Source organism: Lepidochelys kempii, chromosome 3 (assembly GCF_965140285.1).
Source record: "Lepidochelys kempii isolate rLepKem1 chromosome 3, rLepKem1.hap1, whole genome shotgun sequence".
Lineage (NCBI taxonomy): Eukaryota > Metazoa > Chordata > Testudines > Cheloniidae > Lepidochelys > Lepidochelys kempii.
Window position 1 is genome coordinate 68,210,190 of NC_136382.1, and position 24,325 is coordinate 68,234,514.

The following is a 24,325-nucleotide window of genomic DNA, read 5'->3' on the forward strand; positions in this document are numbered from 1 at the left end:
TCATGTGAGGTATCATTGGATAGGTTATGATTTACTGAATATGATTATTCTATTTGTATGCATGTGTCATTTTTGTATCTAAAGTTAAGAATATTGACTATACATCTGTACTACAAAAGTGTTTGCACGTGTGGAACGCCCACCAGACAAAATGCAATCAGTCTGGCTGGCTAGCTGGGAACAAGTCAATGGACCATTAGGAAGAACAATAGGTCTTTGAAGATGCTAATATCCCACCTTCCTGAGCAGCTTTTCTGGGATGCTACAAACAACCTCTGACTCATGGCTGCTTTGACACTGCAGGGTCATGTGATCAAGTCATCTGGTACTGGACTGCATGATAGAAAACCAGTATTTTTCCACTGGGCGTGGGGTGGGAATCACACTGGAAAACAAGGGGTTCCCTCCATATGTAAAACCTATTTAAGGCAGGGGAGTGACATAATGAGGATGGTTCTTTACTGACTCCCCGCCCAGACTTACTGCTGTGAACATCTAAGAAACAAAGACAAAGGGGAGGAGAAGGATTGAGCCTAGGCTGGGAAGGTATCTGGCCTGTGAAAGAAATGCCTGGAGTTTTAAGCTGCAAGCAAGAGCAGCTTGTCTTCAGAAACCTCTGAAATCTGTCTAAAACATTTAGGGTGAGAAATTACTATTTGTAACAGTTTCTTTAGTATTTTAAGATTATATTGTGTTTTTGTTTTATTTGCTGGGTAATGTGCTTTGATCTGTTTGCTATCCCTTATAATCGTTTAAACTCTATCTTTTGTAGTGAATAAACTTGTTTTTGTTTTCTCTAAAACCAGTTTGTGGAATTCATAAATGGGGGTGTATGTGGCAAAAAGCTGTGCATATCTTCCTCCACATTGAGGGAAGGGGCGAATTTCAATGAGTTTACGCTGTACAGTTCTCTATGCAGCGCAAGATGATACAATTTGGGGTTTGCAGCCCAGAGAGGGTGTGCTGGGCAACTCCATAGCTGAAGCCTTCCCGTGCAGTGCTGATTTCAGTCTGTGTCTTTCTGCAGCTGGGTGTGTCCCTATCTGTGTGTGTGCTGGAGGAGGATTAAGGGCCTGGCTCAGCAGGACAGTGTAAGGGAGGCCAGGCTGGTGGAACAGGCAGCCTCAGTGGTACCCCAGTACATCATATGGCACCCCAGCGGTGGGGTCAACCTATCACAAGGGGGTCTTCAGAGAAAACTGCCTTTACAACACCTTTCAGCCTGTACCATTTCAAGATTATGCCCTTCCTTTCGGCCTTCATGAGGCTACAGTGACCTTCCAAAGATTAATTGACACAGTCCTGCGATCACATGGTCAGTATGCAATTGTCTACGTACAGGATATAGTCATTTACAGTGGTAATTGGGAGAAGCACCCTGAACATATAGTGATAGTTCTAAAGGCTCTTGAGGATGCTGGCCTCAGTGAACACAGCCAAGTGCCAGTTGAAGTTTCATGAGGTGTCATATCTGAAATACAATGTCAGAAGGGGCAAACTTAGGCTTTTAATCAGGAAGGTCTTCATGGACTACCTTATCCCATTGACAAAGAGGCAAGTTAGTTGATTTTTGGGTCTATCTGACTACTACAGATGGTTCATACCCAGCTTCACTATAATAACCATACCTCTCACAGACCAAGTCAAGAACTCTAGCCTCAAGAAGTTTGCCTGGTCCAAAGCCTGCAACCAAGACTTCAGGACCTTGAAAGACCTCCTGAGCAGTGACTCAGTCCTCTTCCACCTGATCATCACATAATGGTTCATACTCCACACCAATGCTTCAGACATAGGATTTGGGGCAGTACTGTTCCAGGACTTTGAAGAGGAAGAACATCTGATACATCTGAACATCAGCCAAAATCTATTTCTCCAGGAGAAGGGATACTTGACTATAGAAAAAGAGGCCTTGGTGGTGAAATGAGCCATAGAAGCGTTACAATAATACCTACTGGGAAACCTGGTTCTCTTAATAAAGGATCGCACACCCTCTGCTGGCTCAGTTCCATGAAGGACACGAACCCCTGGATTATGAGGTGGTATTTGGCCTTCCAGCCTTATGCCTTCTAGGTAGACCACAGGCCAGGGAACTACCACTAGAGTACAGACATCTTTTCCTACGATGGAGGACTGCCAGGCTTGGACATGGACACACCAGCACCAGACTTAAGGGGTGGAGGAGTGATGGGGTGGATAAACCCCACACTGGAGAGTTAAGAGTGCAAGAACAACTCTTGGCCTGGGTAGCCCCACCCTGACAGGCCTGTTGGGCATACCCCAGTTGGACTTAAAAGGGAGTCTCTTCATCACAGCAGGGTGGTAGGCAGAGAGAGGCAGACCTGCACTTGCCACTGTAAAGATACTAGGACAGAAGGGCATTCCCAGGACAAGGTCTGCTGTACAGAGCCAAGATTCCCTACCCTGCTGAGACCCATGGACCAGGTCACCAGGGACAACTGCCAGACACAACATGCTCCAATGGGAGGGCCAGACTGGTAGGAAGAGGCCCAGGGAGAGCATTAACCGGACCACAGGTAGCATTCTCCTGCATTATAGCGAGGACCCCAGGTCAGAACCCAGTGGACTGGGAAGGCCCAGGTTCCCCTACCTTATAATTGCTAGGCGGGGCTGCTGCCACAGACTGCAACCTCTGGGCAGGAGGCTCATCCCTGCTCACAGTGTGCTAGTCACCTTCCATGCCGGATAAATGGGGAAACAATTAAATGCCCTTTTACTTAATGATAGCTGAAACAATGGAAGCCACACAAAGCCACCACACAAAGACTGATGCCTGTGCTCTCAGAACTCAAACACAGTTCCCCTGCGGGGGAAGGACTCTGGCAGTCCCAACAGGCTTAGATGTTGCAGGTAGTCCAATCTTTCCCTTCTGTGTTCTCACATGACCTGGATGAATGTGGCTAATTTGTCACCATATCATACAGCCCAGACAGAAGGTTGAGGAAAGCCACTGTCCCCTGCCCAGGAAGATGTGAGACACTATACATCAGGAGCCACAGGCAATGTTGGACCTTGGAGTGGTAGAGGAATCTCACAGCAGGTGGAGAAGCCACATTGTCCAGCTGCCCAAGACAGATGGAATAGTTTTGTATCAACTATACATATAAAATGTTGGGGTCTAAATTAGCTGTTACCACTCAAGAAAGAGATCTTGGAGTCACTGTGGATAGTTCTCTGAAAACATCCATTCAGTGTGAAGCGGCAGTCAAAAAAGCGAACAGAATGTTGGGAATAATTAAGAAAGGGATAAATAATAAGATAGAAAATATCATGTTGTCTCTATATAAATCCATAGTACACCCACATCTTGAATACTGCATGCAGATGTGGTCGCCCATCTCAAAAAAGATATATTGAAATTGGAAAAGGTTCATCAATGGCTATTAGCCAGGATGGACAGGAATGGTGTCCCTAGCCTCTGTTTGCCAGAAGCTGGGGATGAGCAACAGGGAATGGATCACTTGATGATTACCTGTTCTGTTCATTCCCTCTGGGCCACCTGGCACTGGTTACTGTCGGAAGACAGGATACGGGGCTAGATGGACCTTTGGTCTGACCCAGTAGGGCCATTCTTATGTTCTTAACTTTAGGAAGGTAAATGGGATGTCCACATTTAAAACATATCCCGTGCCCCAAGTTGATGAGTTTTTAGAACTGCATTACCTTTCCACTGTACTCCCATCTCCCCATTTGTTGGAGATGGAGGAGGAATAATGTGTAACCTCCCCAGCCTAATTCCTGCCCCAACACTCCTGTTTCTGCAGGCCCAACATCCTCCTCCTGCACAGATCCCTGGACCAGATAAAAATTCTTCATGTAGTCCAAAATGTGGGGAGAGGATACAGATCCCCTCTTCTGCACAGTAGGGGTGATTTGCACATGGAGGAGACAACATGAGGATCTGAGGGAATGATATCACTACATACAGCTCTTTTTCTTTAAGGGATATTTTCATAGACTTAACTACAGAAAAAGATTTTGGACAGAGACAAAAATGATGGGACCTTGATTTGGATTAGGGTGACTAGATGATACCATAATACAAATAAATAATAAATTAATAAAAAGCTCTAAATAAATAGTTTTCAGAGTAGTAGCCGTGTTAGTTTGTATCTGCAAAAAGAACATGAGTACTTGTGGCACCTTAGAGACTAACAAATTTATTTGCGCATAAGCTTTCATGGGCTACAGCCCACTTCATCAGATGCATAGAATAGAACATATAGTAAGAAGAGATACAGAGAACATGAAAAGGTGGAAGTAGCCATACCAACAGTAAGAGGCTAATTAATTAAGATGAGCGATTATCAGCAGGAGAAAAAAACTTTTGTAGTGATAATCAAGATGGCCCATTTAGACAGTTGACAAGAAGGTGTGAGGATATTTAACATGGGGAAATAGATTCAATATGTGTAATGACCCAGCCACTCCCAGTCTCTATTCAAACCCAAGTTAATGGTATCTAGTTTGCATATTAATTCAAGCTCAGCAGTTTCTCGTTGGAGTCTGTTTTTTAAGCTTTTCTGTTGCAAAATTGCCACCCTTAAATCTTTTACTGAGTGGCCAGAGAGGTTGAAGTGTTCTCCTACTGGTTTTTGAATGTTATGATTCCTGATGTCAGATTTGTGTCCATTTATTCTTTTGCATAGAGACTGTCCAGTTTGGCCAATGTACATGGTAGAGGGGCATTGCTGGCACATGATGGCATATATCACATTGGTAGACGTGCAGGTGAACGAGCCCCTGATAGTGTGGCTAATGTGATTAGGTCCTATGATGGTGTTCCTTGAATAAATATGATTTCAACAATTTCCATCCACCATCAACCTCAGCCTAGACCAATCCACACAAGCAGTCCATTTCCTGGACACTACTGTGCTAATAAGCGATGGTCACATAAACACCACCCTATACTGGAAACCTACCGACCGCTATACTTACCTACATGCCTCCAGCTTTCATTCAGGAAACACCACACGATCCATTGTCTATAGCCAAGCTCTGAGATACAACCACATTTGCTCCAATCCCTCAGACAGAGACAAACACCTACCAGATCTCTATCAAGCATTCTTAAAACTACAATACCCACCTGCTGAAGTGAAAAAACAGATTGACAGAGCCAGAAGAGTGCCCAGAAGTCACCTACTACAGGACAGGCCCAACAAAGAAAATAACAGAACACCACTAGCTGTCACCTTCAGCCCCCAACTAAAACCTCTCCAGCGCATCATCAAAGATCTACAACCTATCCTGAAAAATGATCCCTCACTCTCACAGATCTTGGGAGACAGGCCAGTCCTCGCTTACAGACAGCCCCCCAACCTGAAGCAAATACTCTCCAGCAACCACACAACACACAACAAAAACACTAACCCAGGAACCTATCCTTGCACCAGAGCCCGATGCCAACTCTGTCCACATATTTATTCAAGTGACACCATCATAGGACCTCATCACATTAGCCATGCCATCAGGGGCTTGTTCACCTGCACATCTACTAATGTGATATATGCCATCATGTGCCACCAATGCCCCTCTGCCATGTACATTGGCCAAACTGGACAGTCTCTACGTAAAAGAATAAATGGACACAAATCTGACATCAAGAATCATAACATTCAAAAACTAGTAGGAGAACACTTCAACCTCTCTGGTCACTCAGTAGTAGACTTAAAGGTGGCAATTTTGCAACATAAAAGCTTAAAAAACAGACTCCAGCAAGAAACTGCTGAGCTTAAATTAATATGCAAACTAGATACCATTAACTTAGGTTTGAATAGAGACTGGGAGTGGCTAGGTCATTACACATATTACACGAAAGCTCATGCTCAAATAAATTTGTTAGTCCCTAAGGTGCCACAAGTACTCCTGTTCTTTTTGTGGATACAGACTAACAGGGCTGCTACTCTGAAACCTACACATATTGAATCTATTTCCCCATGTTATGTATCCTCACACCTTCTTGTCAACTGTCTAAATGGACCATCTTGACCGTTGGTATGGCTACTTCCACCTTTTCATGTTCTCTGTATGTATATATATCTATATATATTCTTACTATATGTTCTATTCTATGCATCCGATTAAATGGGCTGTAGCCCACGAAAGCTTATGCACAAATAAATTTGTTAGTCTTTAAGGTGCCACAAGTACTCCTTGTTAATAGTTCCATTGAACTCAGCTACTCATGTGTGTAAAGTTAACCATGTGCATAAATGAAGGATTAGGGTCTAAAAGCCAGTGAGACTGAAATAATTGCACAGGAGATGGGAAATTGCTCCTCTTTCTAAGTTCACTGTGGAGTGAGAAAAAAAAAATCCTGCTGGGAATCGCACCTTCATCTTTTTTGAAAGAAAAAATGGATTTGTGTTTACAAGCTGGGAGAAACAGAAATATTAACTGAAAGCCACAGTCTGAACAGAACATTTAAAATACAAAGAAAATTAGTTCTACTTTGTCTGCAATTTTTTCTTCTGTATCTTTTATTATTCAGTGCTTAGACAATTATATGTGGTTTTCTGTTTCTGGCACGTAGTATATATAATGCTGTAATATAAAGGTAGAGCATTCTGTAAAATAAAGTGCCCCTCAATTTATATTACACTTGACAAAATCAACAATTTTCACATAACAACATAACATATCTGACAGAAATATGACCATCACTCAGTTCCGGTCCATAGAAAATTTAAAAATTGGTGGATGTGGCATGTACGTGTGTTTGCATGAGAGAGACAGACAGAGAATTCTGTAACTGGTGAGAAACAGCGACTAGTGAGTATGTAGATGACGATAGTGTAACAGGACACTGCCTAACCCTAAGGGTTGGGATCACTGTCTTTTGGAACCTGGCTGAAAGGAGCAATGTTCCAGCTTTCTGCAGCCTTGCACAAATAGAAATAAAACAATCTCAGGACAGGCTTCCCTCAGCCTGATCTAAATGAGAACAAAACAAACTCAACTCTAAAGTCTCTGAGAAACAACAACGTTATTTTGTAAAAGCAAGACAGTAGATTTTCCAGTTTCTCCTTGCTCCTTGGGCTGGGCTCAACTCAGAAAAGCCCTGAAAAAGGAGGAAGCAAGACAGCAACACAGAACAACGATGGGCTAAGAATATGAAATTGGCTTACATGGTTCCATCCCTAAGTGAAAATAATTATAAATAGCAAAATAAATAATTGCAGAGAATTATCCAGTGAAGCACTCCAGGGGAAAATATTTGGACTAATACTGATGCATGAATAACTTAGTAGAAATACCAAATGTCACACTGTGTAGGCAGATGTTTCCAGTGTTTGCTTCTTTCTGTTAATATTGATGTTGTGGGTGGTGGGTAGTCACTTTCCGTTGTGAAGACGTATCCGTGTGCCTGATTCCCAGGGAGTTGCACAACTGTTTGATTTTTCTGGTACAGTGTTGAGGCTGAGATGTGCAAAGATGGAACTGGAGAAGTGTGCTCCTGAATATGGCAGAAGACAGTGAGAAGTGGGTTTTTCATTTAGAAATAAAATAAATAGAGAAATGGAAGACTTAAAAGGAATCAGGCCCTAGAGTGGTGGACAGGGTGTTTGCCTGTTCTGTGAAGCTGGAGACATACCTGTCTAACCTGAATCGTTTGGCCAGAGACTGAGGCTATCATGGAATTTTCTAGGCTCTTGGGTCTATCTCCACAATCTCGCCTTTTCAGTGCTGCCACTGTGAAAGTCTCCACCTCCACCCATCATTTGTGCAATCCTACAAGCATCAATTTTCTTACTGATCCTATTCAACATGTACATGCAGCCACTAAGGAGAATTGGTAAGACAGACTCAAATGCCAACCATGTGCAAAGGACACATACTGTAGCTCTATTTTTCATGATAACACAACTGTTGCCAAACTGGTGCAGTGCTTGGCCAAGATCAGCCCATGAGTGAAAAACAGCTTGGTGAGCATAGGGAAACACTTTGAGGAGCTTGTAGATACAGAGCAGAGCAGTCTCCTTGAGTTGAAAATATATACCCGTAATTGGTTAAATCAATCCACAGTTTAGGTGTGTTCCTGAATTTCTTGCTGACAAACAGCAGAACCTGTAAGTAACACCATCACTACCATCTCTGGTTGGATAGTAGGTTTCATCACTTCCTGACAGATGGTGACCAGACTTCAGTAATACACACCTTCATCAACTCCTGGATGAACTACTGCAATGCAACATCCACAGACACAAAGCCATCAGCTCATAGGAAACTCCAACACAGCAGCACATCTTCTCTGCAGCATGGATTACTAGGAGAAAATTGACCCTGCCCTTGCTTCTTTATACTTGCTTCCCATAGGATATCAAGTCAAATTCAAGGTCTCAGTCCTCATCTTCAAGGTCCTCTATGGTCTGGAGCCAGGATACCAAAAATATCTCCTGAGATGAGAACTGTGGTCAACAATTCCACTTCTAAGACACACTGTAGCTGACCGCTGTAATGGTAATGCTCTTTGATGCAGGAGATGGTGCTTTTTTGGGAGCTGACCCAAGGCTGTGGAATGAATTTCCACAGGATACAAGAACCAATTCATGGGGCTGTTCTAAGCACGACGTGTGTTTTTTGCCACCAATAATAAACACATATAGTACAGCTGTGATAAACTAGATAAATACAACATATTTTAAATAAACCCACAAAATTCTCCTCTGTGGACAGAAAAGAGACAGTCTCACATAATAAAAGTTAGTCATGTCATGCAGGGCAGTTTGGAGGGTGCCCAATTGCCACACTGGTGAAGACAGCATAAGTACCAGACTAGAACAGAAAGACCATGACGAAGCCTGTTTACGGAGACGGCAAAGAAATCGATTATTGAGCACCCTAGAACAAAGGAAGACTAGACAGATGGGGGCTGTCTCGATAGGCTGCAAAGAAATCTTATCAGCCTCCCATACCCTGCCCTTCACAGTGGAGACTGGGGGAAGGTGGCAGATCAGACCCAGGAAGCCCATGAGTTCAGCTTCATTTGTTTTATGCCTCCCACATGGCAGTGGTGCAAGGAATGACACTGAGGTTTCCTGGCCCCTGGCCTCTAGACCAAGCTGCTCTGAGACGGGAGGGAGGCTCCACAGCTGCCTAGATCAGCGCCAGGCTCCTACCCCGCCTACCCCCCAGCACGTCTCGTGACCCAGGGCACCGCAAAGGCAACCAGACGGGAATTGAGCTTCGCCTTCTCTATTTGCCGCCAAAAAAACATCGGGGAAGGACCACGTGACGGCGACGCAGCTCCTGTCCCATGGGCGCGCGCCATCGCGTCATGTGACACAATGGCCACTCCTTCCAACCAAAGCCTTCGGCAGTGGGCGAGGGAGCGCGCGCTCCTGCCTCTCCTCCGCACGTGACCCCTCCCCGGAACGTGGCATTGTGTAATCACGTGACCTGAGCGGCGAAGGACGGGGGCGAGAGAGGGGGGTTGCGTACGCGACGGAGCGGGGTGTGAAGATGGCGGATGAGGAGGCCGAGCAGGAGAGCGGTAGCCTCGGCGGCGGCCTCCTAGAGCTGCAGCGCCTGCGGGAGCGGCTGCTGGAGCTGGAGAGCGGGCTCCGGGAGAGCGCGGAGCCGGCCGTGGAGGCGGCCACCGAGTACTGTCAGCAGCTGTGCCAGGTCAGGCCGCCTCCCGCCCTCTTCCCCCTCACCCCCCCCCAGGTCCGTGTGTGTGTGTGTGTGTGTGAGCGGGGGGCGGGAGCGGCGCCGCCCCCGCCGCGCGCGCGGGAGGAGGCAGCAGCTCGGCGGCGGTTAGCTCCGCTCGGAGTTGGCCCCGGCGGGCGCGGGCCGGGGCAGTGGTGCGGCGGGGAGGCTGCCGCTCATTGTAGGCTCGGATTAGGCGGCCCGCCCCCCACCCTGGGAGCTGCTCGCGGCCCGTAATCCCTCCCCTCGCCCGCTCGCGGTCTCTGGGCCCCTTTGTTGTGCTTTGCGGGCTGGTGTCGCCTCGGCTCTGAAGGGCCTTTGTTCCTGGCGGCGGCGCTAGCGGTCCTGGGAGCAGGGCGGTGAGGGCCTCCCTTCCCCCCCCCGCCCCGGGAGGGCTCGCGAGCCTGGGGGAGGAGCTGAGACTCCGTTCCGCGGCCCTGTTTACACTCCGCGCGCGCTCCGGAGTGCGGGGCGGCCGTGCGGAGAGTCCGGCACCGCCCCGGGCCTTCCGTTATTGTCCGCCGCCGCCGCTGGGCCTGCCCCGCCGTGGGGAGAAGGGTGCGCTCGGCCTCCTGTGAGGCTGGGGGGCTGCGCTGCTCCCCTCCTTCCTCACGCCCAACGGAATCACATTGTAGTGACGGGCTGGGGGACTGTCGGAGCCCCGTTGTCAGTATCACCATCGCTATCTAATTGGGGCAGGGAAAAGCGTTTCCCGTGGCATAACTCTACAGTTATAATTGTCTTACAGGAGATAAGGGACTATGTGTAAATCATATTGAATATTTTGCTTACCTTCTGTCCCATCTCAACTAAAGAGTGGAAATGATTATTCAGCTAAACAATAAAATGTTCCTAAACTGTTAGGCACCAGAAACGTACAAAAAATGCTTGTCTGCAGAATTCTTGCAGGATAAAGAACTTCCAGTTCCAGTGAGAGCTTTTTACATGCACAACCCCATCCACCATAGTGTGTGTGTAAATTCCTAACCTAGGTCTCTTCTGTCCTGCAAAAATTCCACACGTTTTCTTTGCTTTTTTCCTACTCTTTTTAACATCTTAGTATCAGGTATCACTGGAAGAGACAGAGAGAGAAAGATTTTAAAGTTAACTGTCCTGCTACTAAAAGGTTGTATCAGTTGTGATGGCCCTACAGAGGGCATGGATCAGATTCATAATGCCAGTGGGTGAAAAGCACGATGATTCAATGTTACTTTAAACAACTGAATTTGAAGATACTGGTCTTTACAAGTGCCAAAGAAACACATATTTTAAAAAAAAAATCTGTAACATAGTTTTTCACCAGCTAAACAACAAATTTTCCATCTCTTTATCTACTGTTGAACTCTAAACATATAATACCTACAGTTCTGCTGATGTCTAAATGTGTAGTGCTCTCTGTTGTGGAGTTACTTCATATTAATGGTTATGGTTCAAATAGTAAGATTGGCTGTTTGCATTGGGTGACAGTGGCTGTTGGTGGTGGTGTAGAAAATCTACATCACTGGAAGTCTACCCATGGAATCCATATTTTTAGTGATACTTCAAAGACAACTTCTACCTTGATTTTTAAAGTCAGTTGGTTATTTGGATATGCGAAAACATTAGAAAATTTGACTGCGTATTCAAAACTTGCAACCTTAATTCTATGCAAAGTCTGAAAAGCAGTGCTGAAAAAATGTTTTGACTATCACAGTACAATTTACTATGCATGGAAAATGCAAGAGAATGTCAAGATTAAAAACTACAATATCAAAACTTTTGTTCTGTTAGATGGCAACAGTTGAATTTGAACAAACAGGTAAAGTTGAACAGATGCGTAGATAATGTCAGTATTTAATTAATTTGTATAAAATGAGGTGGGTAGCATTAATTGTGATGGGGAACTATGACAAACTTAAGAAATTGTAGGTGTTGGAACACCACTTGAGAAATAAATGTACCTTTACACTTCTTAAAGTATAGCTATAAAATGTGCATTAATTCATCAGTAGATTCTGAGGTTCCAAGCTGAATAAGGGATTTAGCCACTCAAGTAGTGTTAACTTCCTAGAAGTTGTACAGCTAATCCCTTAGTTGATTTGAAAGTTCCATTCTGAAACAGTTCATCTATTGTAAGTCTTAAAAATACGTTTGCTTGTACCCGGAAAAAATAGGATAGCTTTATTCCAGAGTTGTTTACTTATCCTGTAAGAGTGAAACAAAGTGTAAATTCCGTTTTATTGTAGTTTCATACAGTTTTCATTATACACGTAAGGTAAACGTGTGTGTATTCAATTTTCATTGTTGCATAGACTTTACATGTTTTAATCATTCTTAGAAAAAAAAATACATGGGATATTAGGCAGTACCTTATTATTCTGCATAGTTCCCAGAAAAGTCCAGTTACTTTATACTCTCACTGTACAGCTGGTATAACAGGATTCTGTTTTACTCTCATTGATTCCATATCAACATTTGTTCAGATTGTATGTATAGTGACTTTCTTAATTGCAACTCAGTGTCTAAAAGACATGCTGTATTTCTTTGGCTTCTGAATAATCACCTGTAAAACAGATATTGCAATTAAGGTTTAGTAATGAACTTGAAAGACAGACTAGGTACTTGCTTTCTAAGAACTAAACCTAATAGCCAGAGGCCTAGTCTCAACAGACTGTTACATGTGGAAGTCCAACTGTAACCACAGTTTCTGAGAAGAGGTGGGTCTACTGGAGTACTTACCAAGCTGCTGCCTCTGCCTATTGCTTCCGGGCTCCATCTTTCATGTCTGTCTCTGGCTAGTAGTTGTTTAAATTTGAAGCCCCTCAAGCATCTCTCTCTAAGCCTGTGGGTTGGTGGATAGGAAAACTGTTTATACTTCTGTGGCTTTTCTTTTTAGGAACATAGGAATTGCCATATCACATCAGGCCAGTGGTCCTTCTCGTCTAATATCATGTGTCTGGCAGTAGCCAGTGCCAGGTGATTTAGAGGAAGGTGTAAGAAAACTTATAGAACAACCAGGCTACAGGGAAGATTTTTTTTTCTAATCTTTGACAATTAGAGGCTGATTTATGCTCTTTTTATGAAACAAAACTGTAGATGTATTCATCCATATAAATATACTTATTTTATCCTCTAGTTGTATCTACTTCCAGCTACTTCCGGCATGCTTCTGTTGCTGGTCATACACTTCACAAGCACCAGGAAAGTTATACTGACAAGATTTTGTCATCTCACTGCTGCCTGCAGAGTCTGAATATTAGTGGTGAAAGTGACTAGTCCCTTGTCACTTACACTAAGCAAACTACTCAAGCTGTTTGGTAAAGCTATGACCAGTAGCAGAGGCACTAGAGTGATCTGTATCCAGACTCAGGAAGACAGATCTGTGTTGGTTCACTTTTTTGAAGGTTCTCTTCAATGAAAAGAACCTTAATTTTTTAATGAAAACAAAGATTCTACAGTAACTGATGGTTTAGAATGGATAACTGTCCAGAGAAACTGTCTTCCTTGCCACTGATTAATATTTTCAAACTTTGATTTGAATGATAATTTTGATAATATTTAATTTTAAAAAATTCAACTCACTGTTCTGGAACAGTGTAGAGCCAGTACAGCACTGACCAGACTTCCAGAGCTCTAAGCCAGGCCCTTAACATATTGCATATTAACTACTATAATCTCCTCTTCTTGGGCCTTGACTACTGTAACTTTGCATCCATTAAGTCAGTTGAAAATAGGGCTGCCATATCCTTTCTTCCAACTGTTTGCTTTGTGACACCTTCCTCCCCTCATCCATCTACTGTTTCCTTTCTACTGCATCATATATAGATGTCTTGTCCTTACTTTTAATGTCCTTCACTGTTTAGCTCCAGTCTACCGATCAGGCTTTTGATTGCCTTCACTCCACTAATATCCAGCCTTAAACTCACCAACTAGTCCACTTCCCCCACACCTTATTTCTCCTATGTTGCCCCTTTTGTGTGGTATAAAGCTCCTTCTATTCTCTTGTAAGAGTCTCTTCTGCTGCACTGCCTACAGAACATTGCCAGCTGTTAACAGCTAAGCAAATAGGGAGCTAAATTGTGTATAGTCAGTCTCCGAAAATTTGCTGCATACCAACATGGTTTTTATCCTGTCTACCTGTTGTTTCTTGTCACAGTGGCTTTGTTTATACTGGGAAAATGCATATAGGTATTAAAAATGCTAAACGTGATTTTCTCTTTAGTGTGGACAAGAACAATCTTTTTTTTTTTTAAAGTTAGCTAGTTGTGATTAACCTTGGAGGCTCCCTAGCATTGATAGAATAGTTGCAAAATCATTAAAGTAGGATTAGAAGAGCCAGTGAATGAGGTTTTTTAAATATAGTTAGTCAGAAAAACACCTGTTACTATAAAATGCTTTTCCAACATATCTGCTCCCTCTGTGTATTTTGAGTCATATCTGCTTGCTTTAAAAATAATAACTTTAGATATTAGTAGACTACAATTGTGCCTAGAGGTCTCAGTCAGGGACTGGAAACTCACTGTGCTAGGTACTGTATAAACCCATAACAAAGAGCATCCCTGTCCCAAGGATTTACAAATCTAGGTTAGATCTTGATTATACTGGGGAAATGCATCATGTTAGGAAAAACATGTTAGCTGGTCAGGGTTAACCACAGTCACACTAACAATCGTGTTTAACATGCTCTTTTGGAAATGGTCCCTGTTTAGGACCACTAGGCAGTACTACAGTATTATTAATAATGAAGACTTTAATAATTAAAGTAAGCAAATGTGACTTGGAATAAATACACAAGGAGCAAGATTTGTTAAGTAAGAACATGCTGCTGATCATAATTTAAAAAGATCCCCATTAAGTTGCTATTCTAATCATACTTTAATGTCTTTCCATTATGCCATCAAATCTATTTCTGCCCTTCATGGCAATTTGTTATTCAGATGTATATATGTCAGCATTCACAAAAAGTATCCTCAAGTTTTGCTGTACCGAATAGTTTATCCAAACATACCTTACATAAGCTATACTTTACTCTGAATATGCTATGCCATACTAAGGCAAGACTTGGAATTGACCTCCATCTGTTCTTCCTTTTGCCAGGTAGATTTTCTGTGGCTTACTGGCATTGTTTTCCAGTTATTTGCAAACTTATCCACTGGGAACAGACTAAAATAGCATTTCACATCTGGGCCAGAACAATCCAAATAACCTTTTTGGCTGGTGCCCAGTGCCTAACTGATAGCATTCTGTTCTCTTCTTCCTCAGTATTCTGCCTCTCTGTACAAACAAAAGTTCAGTTCTGCTCTTTCTTGGGGGGGCGGGAATCAAGAGCTCCAATTCTACATGAAACGTCCAAGCATTGCTTCTGTGAAACTGGGATCACCTATAGGAGTCCATATGTTGTAACATCACGATTCCTCAGACTGGCATCAGTGGTGTGAACATTCATGGATGCCTGTGTGACAGACTGGGGAGCACACATAACCCACACAAACCTATCTGCCCCAGAAAGGAGGATGAAAATGACCTGTTTGAAATTCAGAGCTATCTGGGAAAACAATATCTTCGGTTAAACTAATTGAAAACTCAAGAAGGTGAGACAGTTGGACAACAATAGTCTACATAAATTGGGGTTGAGGGTAGGATACTCGAAACATAGATCTTTAAACAAAAACTGTCTCTCCGAAAATGGGCTGAACAATGAAAGTTCTTGGTAAACTGTAAATTCTTTGGGTAAAGACCTGTTTTTTGTACAGTGTCTAGCACACTAGGGCCCTGATTTTGATTGGAACCTCTGAGCACCATTGTAATACAAATAAATAGCCGCTTACATATAGGGCAAACTCAACATTTTAGTCTGGTGGCAGTCACTGTGCATTTTCCCTCAAGAGTGGGAATAGCAAATGAGCACAGATCAGTTTCCCTCAATCAGCAATAAATAACCAGATTTTTACATGTCAGATTATGGGAAAAGAAAGCATGGAAAACATACATTATTTAAATGTTCTGACCACCTAGTGCATTCCTTCCCCCTCCCTGATCAGGTAGCCTAAAAGATCAAGCTGGATGGGATCAGAATATTTCTGTGATAATGCCTTGTAAGCTTTTTATTCGTCTGACTCTTAAAGATGTCAGCTTGCTTCCTTGGATTCTACGTTCTTGTCAGTATTCTGACTCAAGATCCAATCAGATGCCGGAATCCTATGAAATTCAGACTAGAATCAAAGATCCTTAACTTTCCAAAATTCAGATACTCAATTTGTAGACTTCTCATTCCATAAGAATATGGCGTACCTTCAGAAATGGTGCTGCAAGCATGGGCTAATTTCTCAAACCATGCTGCAACTTCTCTGACTGTTTTTTATTAAAGACTTCTGTATAAGCTCCTTGCATGGTTACAGAACAGCTCATGGGACTCTTAAGCTTTCTGGAAAGAAGGGTGCCCTAGCATCACATCCTCATGTCATCAGCTTCACATAAGCTATGTCTATACTAGCTCTTTTGTTAGTAAAACTTTTGTCGGTCAGAGGTGTGGGGGGGGCAAAAAAACACTGTCCCGCCAGCGTAGCTACCAGTGCTCATTAGGGGTGGTTTAATTATGCTGATGAGAGAGCTCTCTCCCGTCATCATAGAGCGGCTACATGGGAGACCTTTCAGCGGCATAGCTGTGTTGCTCTAAGATCTCTAATGTAGACATAGCCTAAAGCAGTGGTCAAACTCCATCTGCAGACTGAAGTCCCAGTTAGCAGCTAGAACTTGACTTTTAGTGTAGGTCATATGCAATCAACCTTTGAACCAGTGTCTACCATTTCCCTGTTATGTTTTTGGCCTTCATATGTTGAGTAGTTGATGTTAATACACTGTCCATCAAAACCATTATGTGGCTTTTTGTTTCCTCATGAAGTGGTCAGGCTATATCAGAACTCCTCTTTAAGTTTTCTTCCCTTATCACATTCATAAAGACCTCTCCTTAACACCTTTATTTCTGAAACGCTCTGACCCTAAGTGTTCAAAATACATTGCCTGGATGAGAAAGGAGTTATCAGTAGGGCTGTCAAACAAAAAAAAAATTAATCGTGATTGCATACTTAAAAAAATTAATCCTGCTTAATTGTACTGTTAATAATAGAATATCAATATTTAAATATTTTTGGATGTTTTCTACATTTTTCAAATATATTGATTTCAATTACAACACAGAATACAAAGTGTACAGTGCTCACTTTATATTTATTTTTGATAAGTATTTGCACTGTAAAAAAACAAAAGAAATAGTATTTTTCAATTCACCTAATACAAGTACTGTAGTGCAATCTCTTTATTATGAAAGTTGACCTTACAAATGTAGAATTTTGTTTTAAAAAAACAAACCTGCATTCAAAAATAAAACCATCTAAAATTTTAGAGCCTACAAGTCCACTCAGTCCTATTTCTTGTTCAGCTAGTTGCTCAGGCAAACAAGTTTGTTTACTTTTATGGGAGATAATGCTGCCCACTTATTTACAATGTCACCTGGAAGTGAGCACAGGCGTTCTCATGGCACTGTTGTAGCCAGCATTGCAAGATATTTACGTGCCAGATGCGCTAAAGATTCATATGTCCCTTCTTGCTTCAGCCACTGTTCTAGGGGACAGGCATCCATGCTGATGATGGGTTCTACTCGATAACAATCCAAAGTAGTGCAGACCGACGAATGAAATATCTGGCAGAATGTGGGTAAAACAGCAAGGAGACATGGAGTTCAGTCACTAATTTAAAAAAAAAAAAAAAAAGCATTAATTAAACGAGCATCATCAACATGGATGCATGTCCTCTGGAATGGTGGCCGAAGCACGAAGGGGCATAGGAATGTTTAGCGTGTCTGGCAAGTAAATACCTTGCAATGCCGGCTACAAAAGTGCCATGCGAATGCCTGTTCTCACTTTCAGGGGACATTGTAAATAAGTGGGCAGCATTATCTCCTGTAAATGTAAACAAACTTGTTTTTCTGAGCGATTGGCTGAACAAGAAGTAGGACTGAGTGGATTTGTAGATGCTGAAGTTTTATATTGTTTTGGGGTTTTTTTGAGTACAGTTATGTAACCAAAAAAATCCACATTCGTAAGTTGCACTTTCACGAAAAAGAGATTGCACTATAGCATTTGTATGAGGTGAATTGAAAAATACTATTTATCGTTTGTATAGTGCAAATATTTGTAATAAAAAATACACACTTTGATTTCAATTACAACACAGAATACAATAGATATGAAAATGTTGAAAAACATCAAAAATATTTAATAAATTTCAATTTGTATTCTATTGTTTAACATTGTGATTAAAACTGCGATTAATCGCGATTAATTTTTTTGAGTTAATCATGTGAGTTAACTGCAATTAACAGTCCTAATTATCAGATATTACTTGGTAGAACAAAAGCATTTAGAAACATATTTGCAGCATATGCAGAAAAGTAAAAAGACGACACAAAATGCTATCCTATTAAGATTGGTCTGAGCCATTGTTACTGGAGCATACAGGAAATCAGGTAAAATTTGCTACTGAAGGCTTACTTAAGATCAATTTCAGCTTCATGGCCAAAGAAAATAGAGCTCTCTGTGGTAAATGGTCAGAGAATTTGGGCAATTACCTTGTTTGTTTTCACGAAAAAGGTTAATAGTAATTAGATGTCTAGCATAGTGAATGCCAGTGAAAATGAGGTGTAGGATCAGAGGCTAAAATAGGGAAAGAACAAGTTAAAAATTACTTAGACAAGTTAGATGTCTTCAGGTAACTAGAACCTGATGAAATACATCCTAGAATGCTCAAAGAGTTGACTGAGGAGATAGCCGAGCCATTAGCGATTATCTCTGAAAAGTCACGGAAGAGATTCCAGAGGACTAGAAAAGGGCAAATATAGTGCCAGTCTATTAAAGGAAATAAGAACAACCTGGGGGAAATACTAACCAGTCAGCTTAACTTCAGTACCTGGAAAGATAATGGAGCAAATAATTAAGCAATCAGTTTGCAAACAGAGAAGATAATAAGGTGGTAAGTCCCAGTCAGCATGGATTTGTCAAGAACAAATCATGTCAAATCAACCTAATGGGTTTCTTTGACAGGGTAACAAGCTTTATGGATGGGGGCAAGTGGTAGATGTGGTATACCTTTACTTTAGTAAGGCTTTTGATACTGTCTCATATGACCTTCTCATAAACAAACTAGGGAAGTACAACCTAGATGGAGTTACTGTAAGCTAGGTGCATAACTGGTTGGGAAAATGTTTCCAGAGAGTAGTTATCAGTGGTTCTCAGTCAAGCTGGAAGGGCATATTGACTGCGGTCCCACAGAGATCAGTTCTGGGTCTGGTTCTTTTCAGTATCTTTATGCCATTATCTAAATCATTGATGAGAGTACACTTTTATAAAGTTTGCGGGCGATATCAAGCTGGGAGGGGTTGCAAGTGCTTTGGAGGATAGAATTAAAATTCAAAATGATCTGGACAAACTGGAGAAATGGTTTCAGGTATATAGGATGAAATTCAATAAGGACAAATGCAAAGTACTCCACTTAGGAAGGAAGAATCACTTGCACACATACAAAATGGGAAATGACTGCCTTAGAAGGAGTACTGCAGAAAGATGATCCACTATGACCTTCAGATACAAGCTAAATATGAAATCAAGAGTAACACTGTTGCGCAAAAAAAAAAAAAAAAATCCTTCTGGTATGTATTAGCAGGAGTGTTGTAAGCAAGACATAAAAAGTAGTTCTTCGCTCTACTTTGCCCTGATTAGGCTTCAGCTGAAGCATAGTGTCTATTTACAGGCACCACATTTCAGGAAAGATGTGGACAATTGCAGAAAGTCGAGAGGAGAGTAACCAAACATGATTAAAGGTCTAGAAAACATGACCTATGAAGGAAGATTGAAAATAATGGTTCAATCTGGAGAAAAGAAGATTGTGGGGGTGGGCATGATGACAGTTTTCAAGTACATAGAAGGTTGATACAAGGAGAAAGGAAACTTCGTTCTCGTTAACCTCTGGGGATAGGACAAGAAGCAATGGGCTTAAATTGCAGCAAGAGTGGTTTACGTGGGACATTAGGAAAAACTTCCTAACTATCAGGGTGGTTAAACATGGCCATAAATTGCCTAAGGAGGTTGTGGAATCTCCATCATTGGAGATTTTTAAGAGCAGGTTAGACAACCAATGATCAGGGATGATCTAGATAATACTTAGTCCTGCCTTGAGTGCAGGGGACTGAACGAGATGATTTCTCGAGGTCCCTTCTAGTCCTACAATTCTATGATTCCTCCACTTCTTTTCTAAGACATTTTTAACTCTGGATCTTGTTTGCGGATGTAGGTTCTGCCGTCTCTTCATTTCTTCTCATTCTATTCTCTCTGTCCCCCCAACTCTGTGTCCTAGAAGCTATATTTCTGGTTTGATGCATTCCCTGTGTGTGAGAATGACAAATGTATTATAGTAAAGAATTGTCAGTCGGGCAAACTATTTCACTGTTAGCATTAATGGTTAGTCTTGCTTGATTATTTAAGTCGGTCAGTCTGGGCTTGGCACAGTCTCTTGCCCTCATAGGAAGATTCATTTAATGCCAAAAGCGTCTGGCAGAGTTACTTCAATGACTGCTAGTAGGTGTGGCTGCATGAAGTCGTCCTTCTGATTGTTGGTCTAATGGATTTACTATTATGAAAACTTTAATTTACTGGAACAAAATTATCTGTGTGAGATGTTTCAGCTACATGCAGCACTCCACATTAATTCAACCTTTCAGAAACCCACCCCTGTGCTCTGTAGCACTGTTCTGTCCTCTCTGTTGCAGGCAGCTGTTGTATTCTTGTAAAATTCACTTTGTAATACTTATAGTACCAAAAGAATGATACGGATTTGAGGGGAAAGTGTCTCCTAAGAATGGAATCTCATAGGATTCTCTTGACCTGTTATGCTTCAAAGTGATGGAGAGAATCAAGAGAGCATGATAAATAGATAAACCTTAAAACAAGTATACTACCTCCCAAAAGTGTTTTGACAAATTCAAAAATATATTTAGAGTGCCTAATGATTAAGTAAATTAAAATAGGTGATATGGGCTTCTCAGTTCTTGTGGTCACTATCTGATCACAGTGCTGTGTGAAGACACAGCTTTGTGTTATCTGGTGATGACAGGGTGCAGCATCAGGAAGGGGAGAGAAGAAATATATCACGATTCAAGCTTATAGGCCAGCCAAGTAGAAGTGTGTGCGCGCGCATAAGTGCAGGGTTGAGCTGATGAGAAGCAAAAGAATCTTGGCCGGAGGGGTGGGGGGTGGAATGTTCCATGGAAAATTTTGAAATGCCCTATGTAACTTCCCGTATTCCAGAGATTTTAAAATATGTTATCCTGAAAAGTGACCCCTTTTTTACAAATATTAAAAATAAAGTGGTTCCATAGTCATTCTTATTGATTAAAATCTTGCAAGTGAAATTGTCATCTTCTCACTGTCAATACTGTAGCATGAAGCTGGGCTCTTTCCATCTTGTACATCACCAACCATAATAAAGGTTTGCAGGCTCAATTATGTCCTTTAGTGACACGTTACAACCTCACTGTCTTCAGATTATACCTTTTTTTGTGATGCTTTCCATGCAACCATCATACTATAACTACTGATAGAATGTTGCATATAAAATAATAATAATATCCCTGTGTCACATATGTTTGCTTTTTAAAGGGAGGAACTGAGACACAGAGAAAGTGATTTGCCTAAGCTACATAGTGAGTGAGTCAGTGACAGAGGGCTACTGGATCCCAAGAGATCAAGGTTCTATTACCTATTGTATGTGTTAATAAATGGACCATGTTTATTACTAACACTTGTGTGAATCATTTGCTGATGGAAGAGGTTGCTGACAAGGAAGAACCTTGCTGACAAGGTTGGGGGAGATTATTTAAATTTAGGTTTTGGGGAAGCTGATAGGTTATAGTTCATAGTTAGACAAGGACCACTTCTCAATGTCTAATACAAAGAGTCTTTTCCTCTAGTAAAGGATAGAGGAGAAATTACAACTGAACTAGATGGGAAGGTTCAGATCATGAGAGAGCTCCAGAAAAATAACATGGTTTTAGAGTAGACTTAAACAAAAATCGGAACACCTCCAAGAAAACTGGTTAAACCAATTCAAGATGCTTAAACAAAAATAGGTGAAATAGATTGGCAGTGGAGGAGTTTAACATAGTAGGTATTTCTGAAACATGGTAGAATTTAAAAAAATCAATGAGATACTGTAACAGCTGGCTACAAACTACACAGAAGGGAAGATTTAAGAAAGAAGACTATTGAGATGAAAACTTGAATCGAGAGATACCTACAGTCGGAGTGGTATGGATTCAAATTCCAAAGCAGAAAGATGCAAAGATACCAATACGTTAACACTACTGAACTGATCAGGAAAAAAGATACTGAAAGTTGAAGGAGATAAGCACCTAAGTCTAACAATGCATGATTTCAGCTACTCCTTTCTAAACAGAGAGAATGTCGCAACAGGGTGAGGTTTAGGGAAGCAGGTTCTCAATGCTTTAAAAAATTGCTTCTTAGAACAGTTAATTCTTGGGGATGCAGAAAAATGTCTTTGTCCTACTTCATGCAAGATTAGGTTCAAGAAGTAATTCTAATTGGATCACCTAAGTAGTAATAGAGAGTGCAACATCTGAGATAAATGGTGCAAAAAACAAGTGCTGTGACACTCAAGTTCAGAAAGGGAGATTTAACCAAAATTCCTGCCCTGTATTCCTGACCATCCTCAACCTAGATGCTAGAAATCCTCTTAAATCCACCAACCTTCTGTATCGTACATTTCTAGTAAGTGCTGTAAACTCACAAACCACCCCCCATGTTTAGCTCAAAGACCAGTCCCCCAGTTCACTTTCCCATAAATGGGAAGATTTGACATCTTGCCTCTTCCCTTCTATGTACAGACCAAGAGACTCAATCCTCCCTTTCCTCATCTTTGTCTTTTACCATCATTCCCTCCAGTCCACATGCCTTGCTCTGGGAATGACAGCAGCCCCAATGCCAAAATTGTTTTCTTCCACTTCTGTTTCCAAACCATTTGAAATTCCCTTTCATAACCCTAGTTCCTTGCTCTTCCACAGATTCCATGAGACTATGAGCAAGTTTTTTAGGGTATGTTTTCACTGCAGACTAAATTGTAATTGTAATGCAGATAGGCATACCTATGCTTGCTTTAATCTAGCTAGTGTGGATAACAGTAGTAGTGAAATTTTGGCAGCATGGACATCAGCGTGGGCCAGCAACCAGCATCATAGCCAGTCATATCCTGGTAGGCTTGTACCATAGCATCAGCTCATGCTGGTGTATCTTTAATGCTATTTTTACGCATGCTGGCTATGTTAAAACTAGCGCAGTGAGCCACCTGTGCTACTGTTGCACCTTAATTTGAGGGGTAGACATAGCTTTAGTCTCCCTCTGCCTTAGTTCCCCATCTGAAAAATGGGGATAATAGTACCACCATAAAGGGATGATGTGAGGATAAACATTTTAATGGTTGTGGGATGCTCTCATACAGAAAAAGAGATTGTATAACTATATAAGACACATGAACATGAATGGGACACTTCCCATTGCTTCATGTTGAGCTGGGTATAAGCATTTGCAGGATCAGAGCCTTAGTGTTTCCAGTGTAGTCATTTGTATGGAATTTAAAACTTTAGCTGTGAATTGATGCTCATGATGGTTATTAAACAATTTAATCTTTTTTGGGGGAGGGAGGAGGGAAGCTAGACCTGCCATGTTATCTTCTGGAACTATTGAAATGAAAATCTAGCTAGTGAATATGCACAGTAAGTAGGGCCGGTGGACAGATTTTATGAGGATTATCATCAAACAGAGCTAGATAACTGCTATTCTTTTGTTTCTAGAATGAGCCAGGAGAGAGGAGTTAATGATTACTCTCATTGACTTTGCTTCCCTGTCTTTACCTGTAGTTTCTTCCACAAATCTTAAGTGTTCTGTGAGTTTTATGAAAGACACAATGAAAAATAAAGCTGTCATGGCTCCTACCATGAAATTGACAAGATCCAACAGCCATTGTAGGTAACGCAGTGTCTACACGTACAGGACGTGGCCTTAATTACACCAACATAATCTTTATGCCTCTCATGGAGTTGGAGTTGTTGGTGTAGTAGGGTACTACCATTGGCAAGAGGAAGGCTGTAGTGTAGACAGTGACATAATTAGGTTGACGTAAGCTGCCTGTGGTGTGGACCAGCCCTGAGAAAACAAATTGTATTGGTTGCAAAATGCTGAAGCCCTTTTTTATTGGAGTTAAAGGATATGTTTATTCAAGAGTGAGTAAATAAGCTGTACTGTTTCTTTTTAGTGTTAAAAGACCTAATAGTTTCATCTATTTGAAACTGCATCAGCAGGTGTGTTTGTTTTTGTTTTTTAATACTGTATGAGTTAAAGGTGGAGCGTCAGCTTTTTTGTTATAGCTTGTGGTTTTTATCAGTTTCCATTTTTTATTTACTTTCGGGGGAAGGGTTTTTCTGGGATTGTTCCTTGTTTACCACTAGCACTTTTAAAACCTTTATCATGGCAGACATCTCTGCAGCTAAAAGGGTAACTTTCTCCAAAGATCACAGTGCTGCCAGTCAATCAAATTACGAGGTGTTCTTCCC

At 41.7% G+C, this 24,325-nt stretch overlaps 1 protein-coding gene across 1 annotated transcript in view; it reads left to right on the top strand.

Annotated features, from left to right (window-relative positions):
• Positions 1-9,322: 9,322 nt before the first annotated feature.
• The window catches only part of ZNF292 (zinc finger protein 292), a 60,688-nt gene continuing 45,685 nt past the window's right edge, over positions 9,323-24,325 (top strand). Inside the window, exon 1 of the mRNA XM_073336614.2 lies at positions 9,323-9,648. Within this exon, the coding sequence (XP_073192715.2) occupies positions 9,487-9,648 (162 nt within the window). The 5' untranslated portion in view covers positions 9,323-9,486. The remainder of the gene's footprint in view (positions 9,649-24,325) is intronic.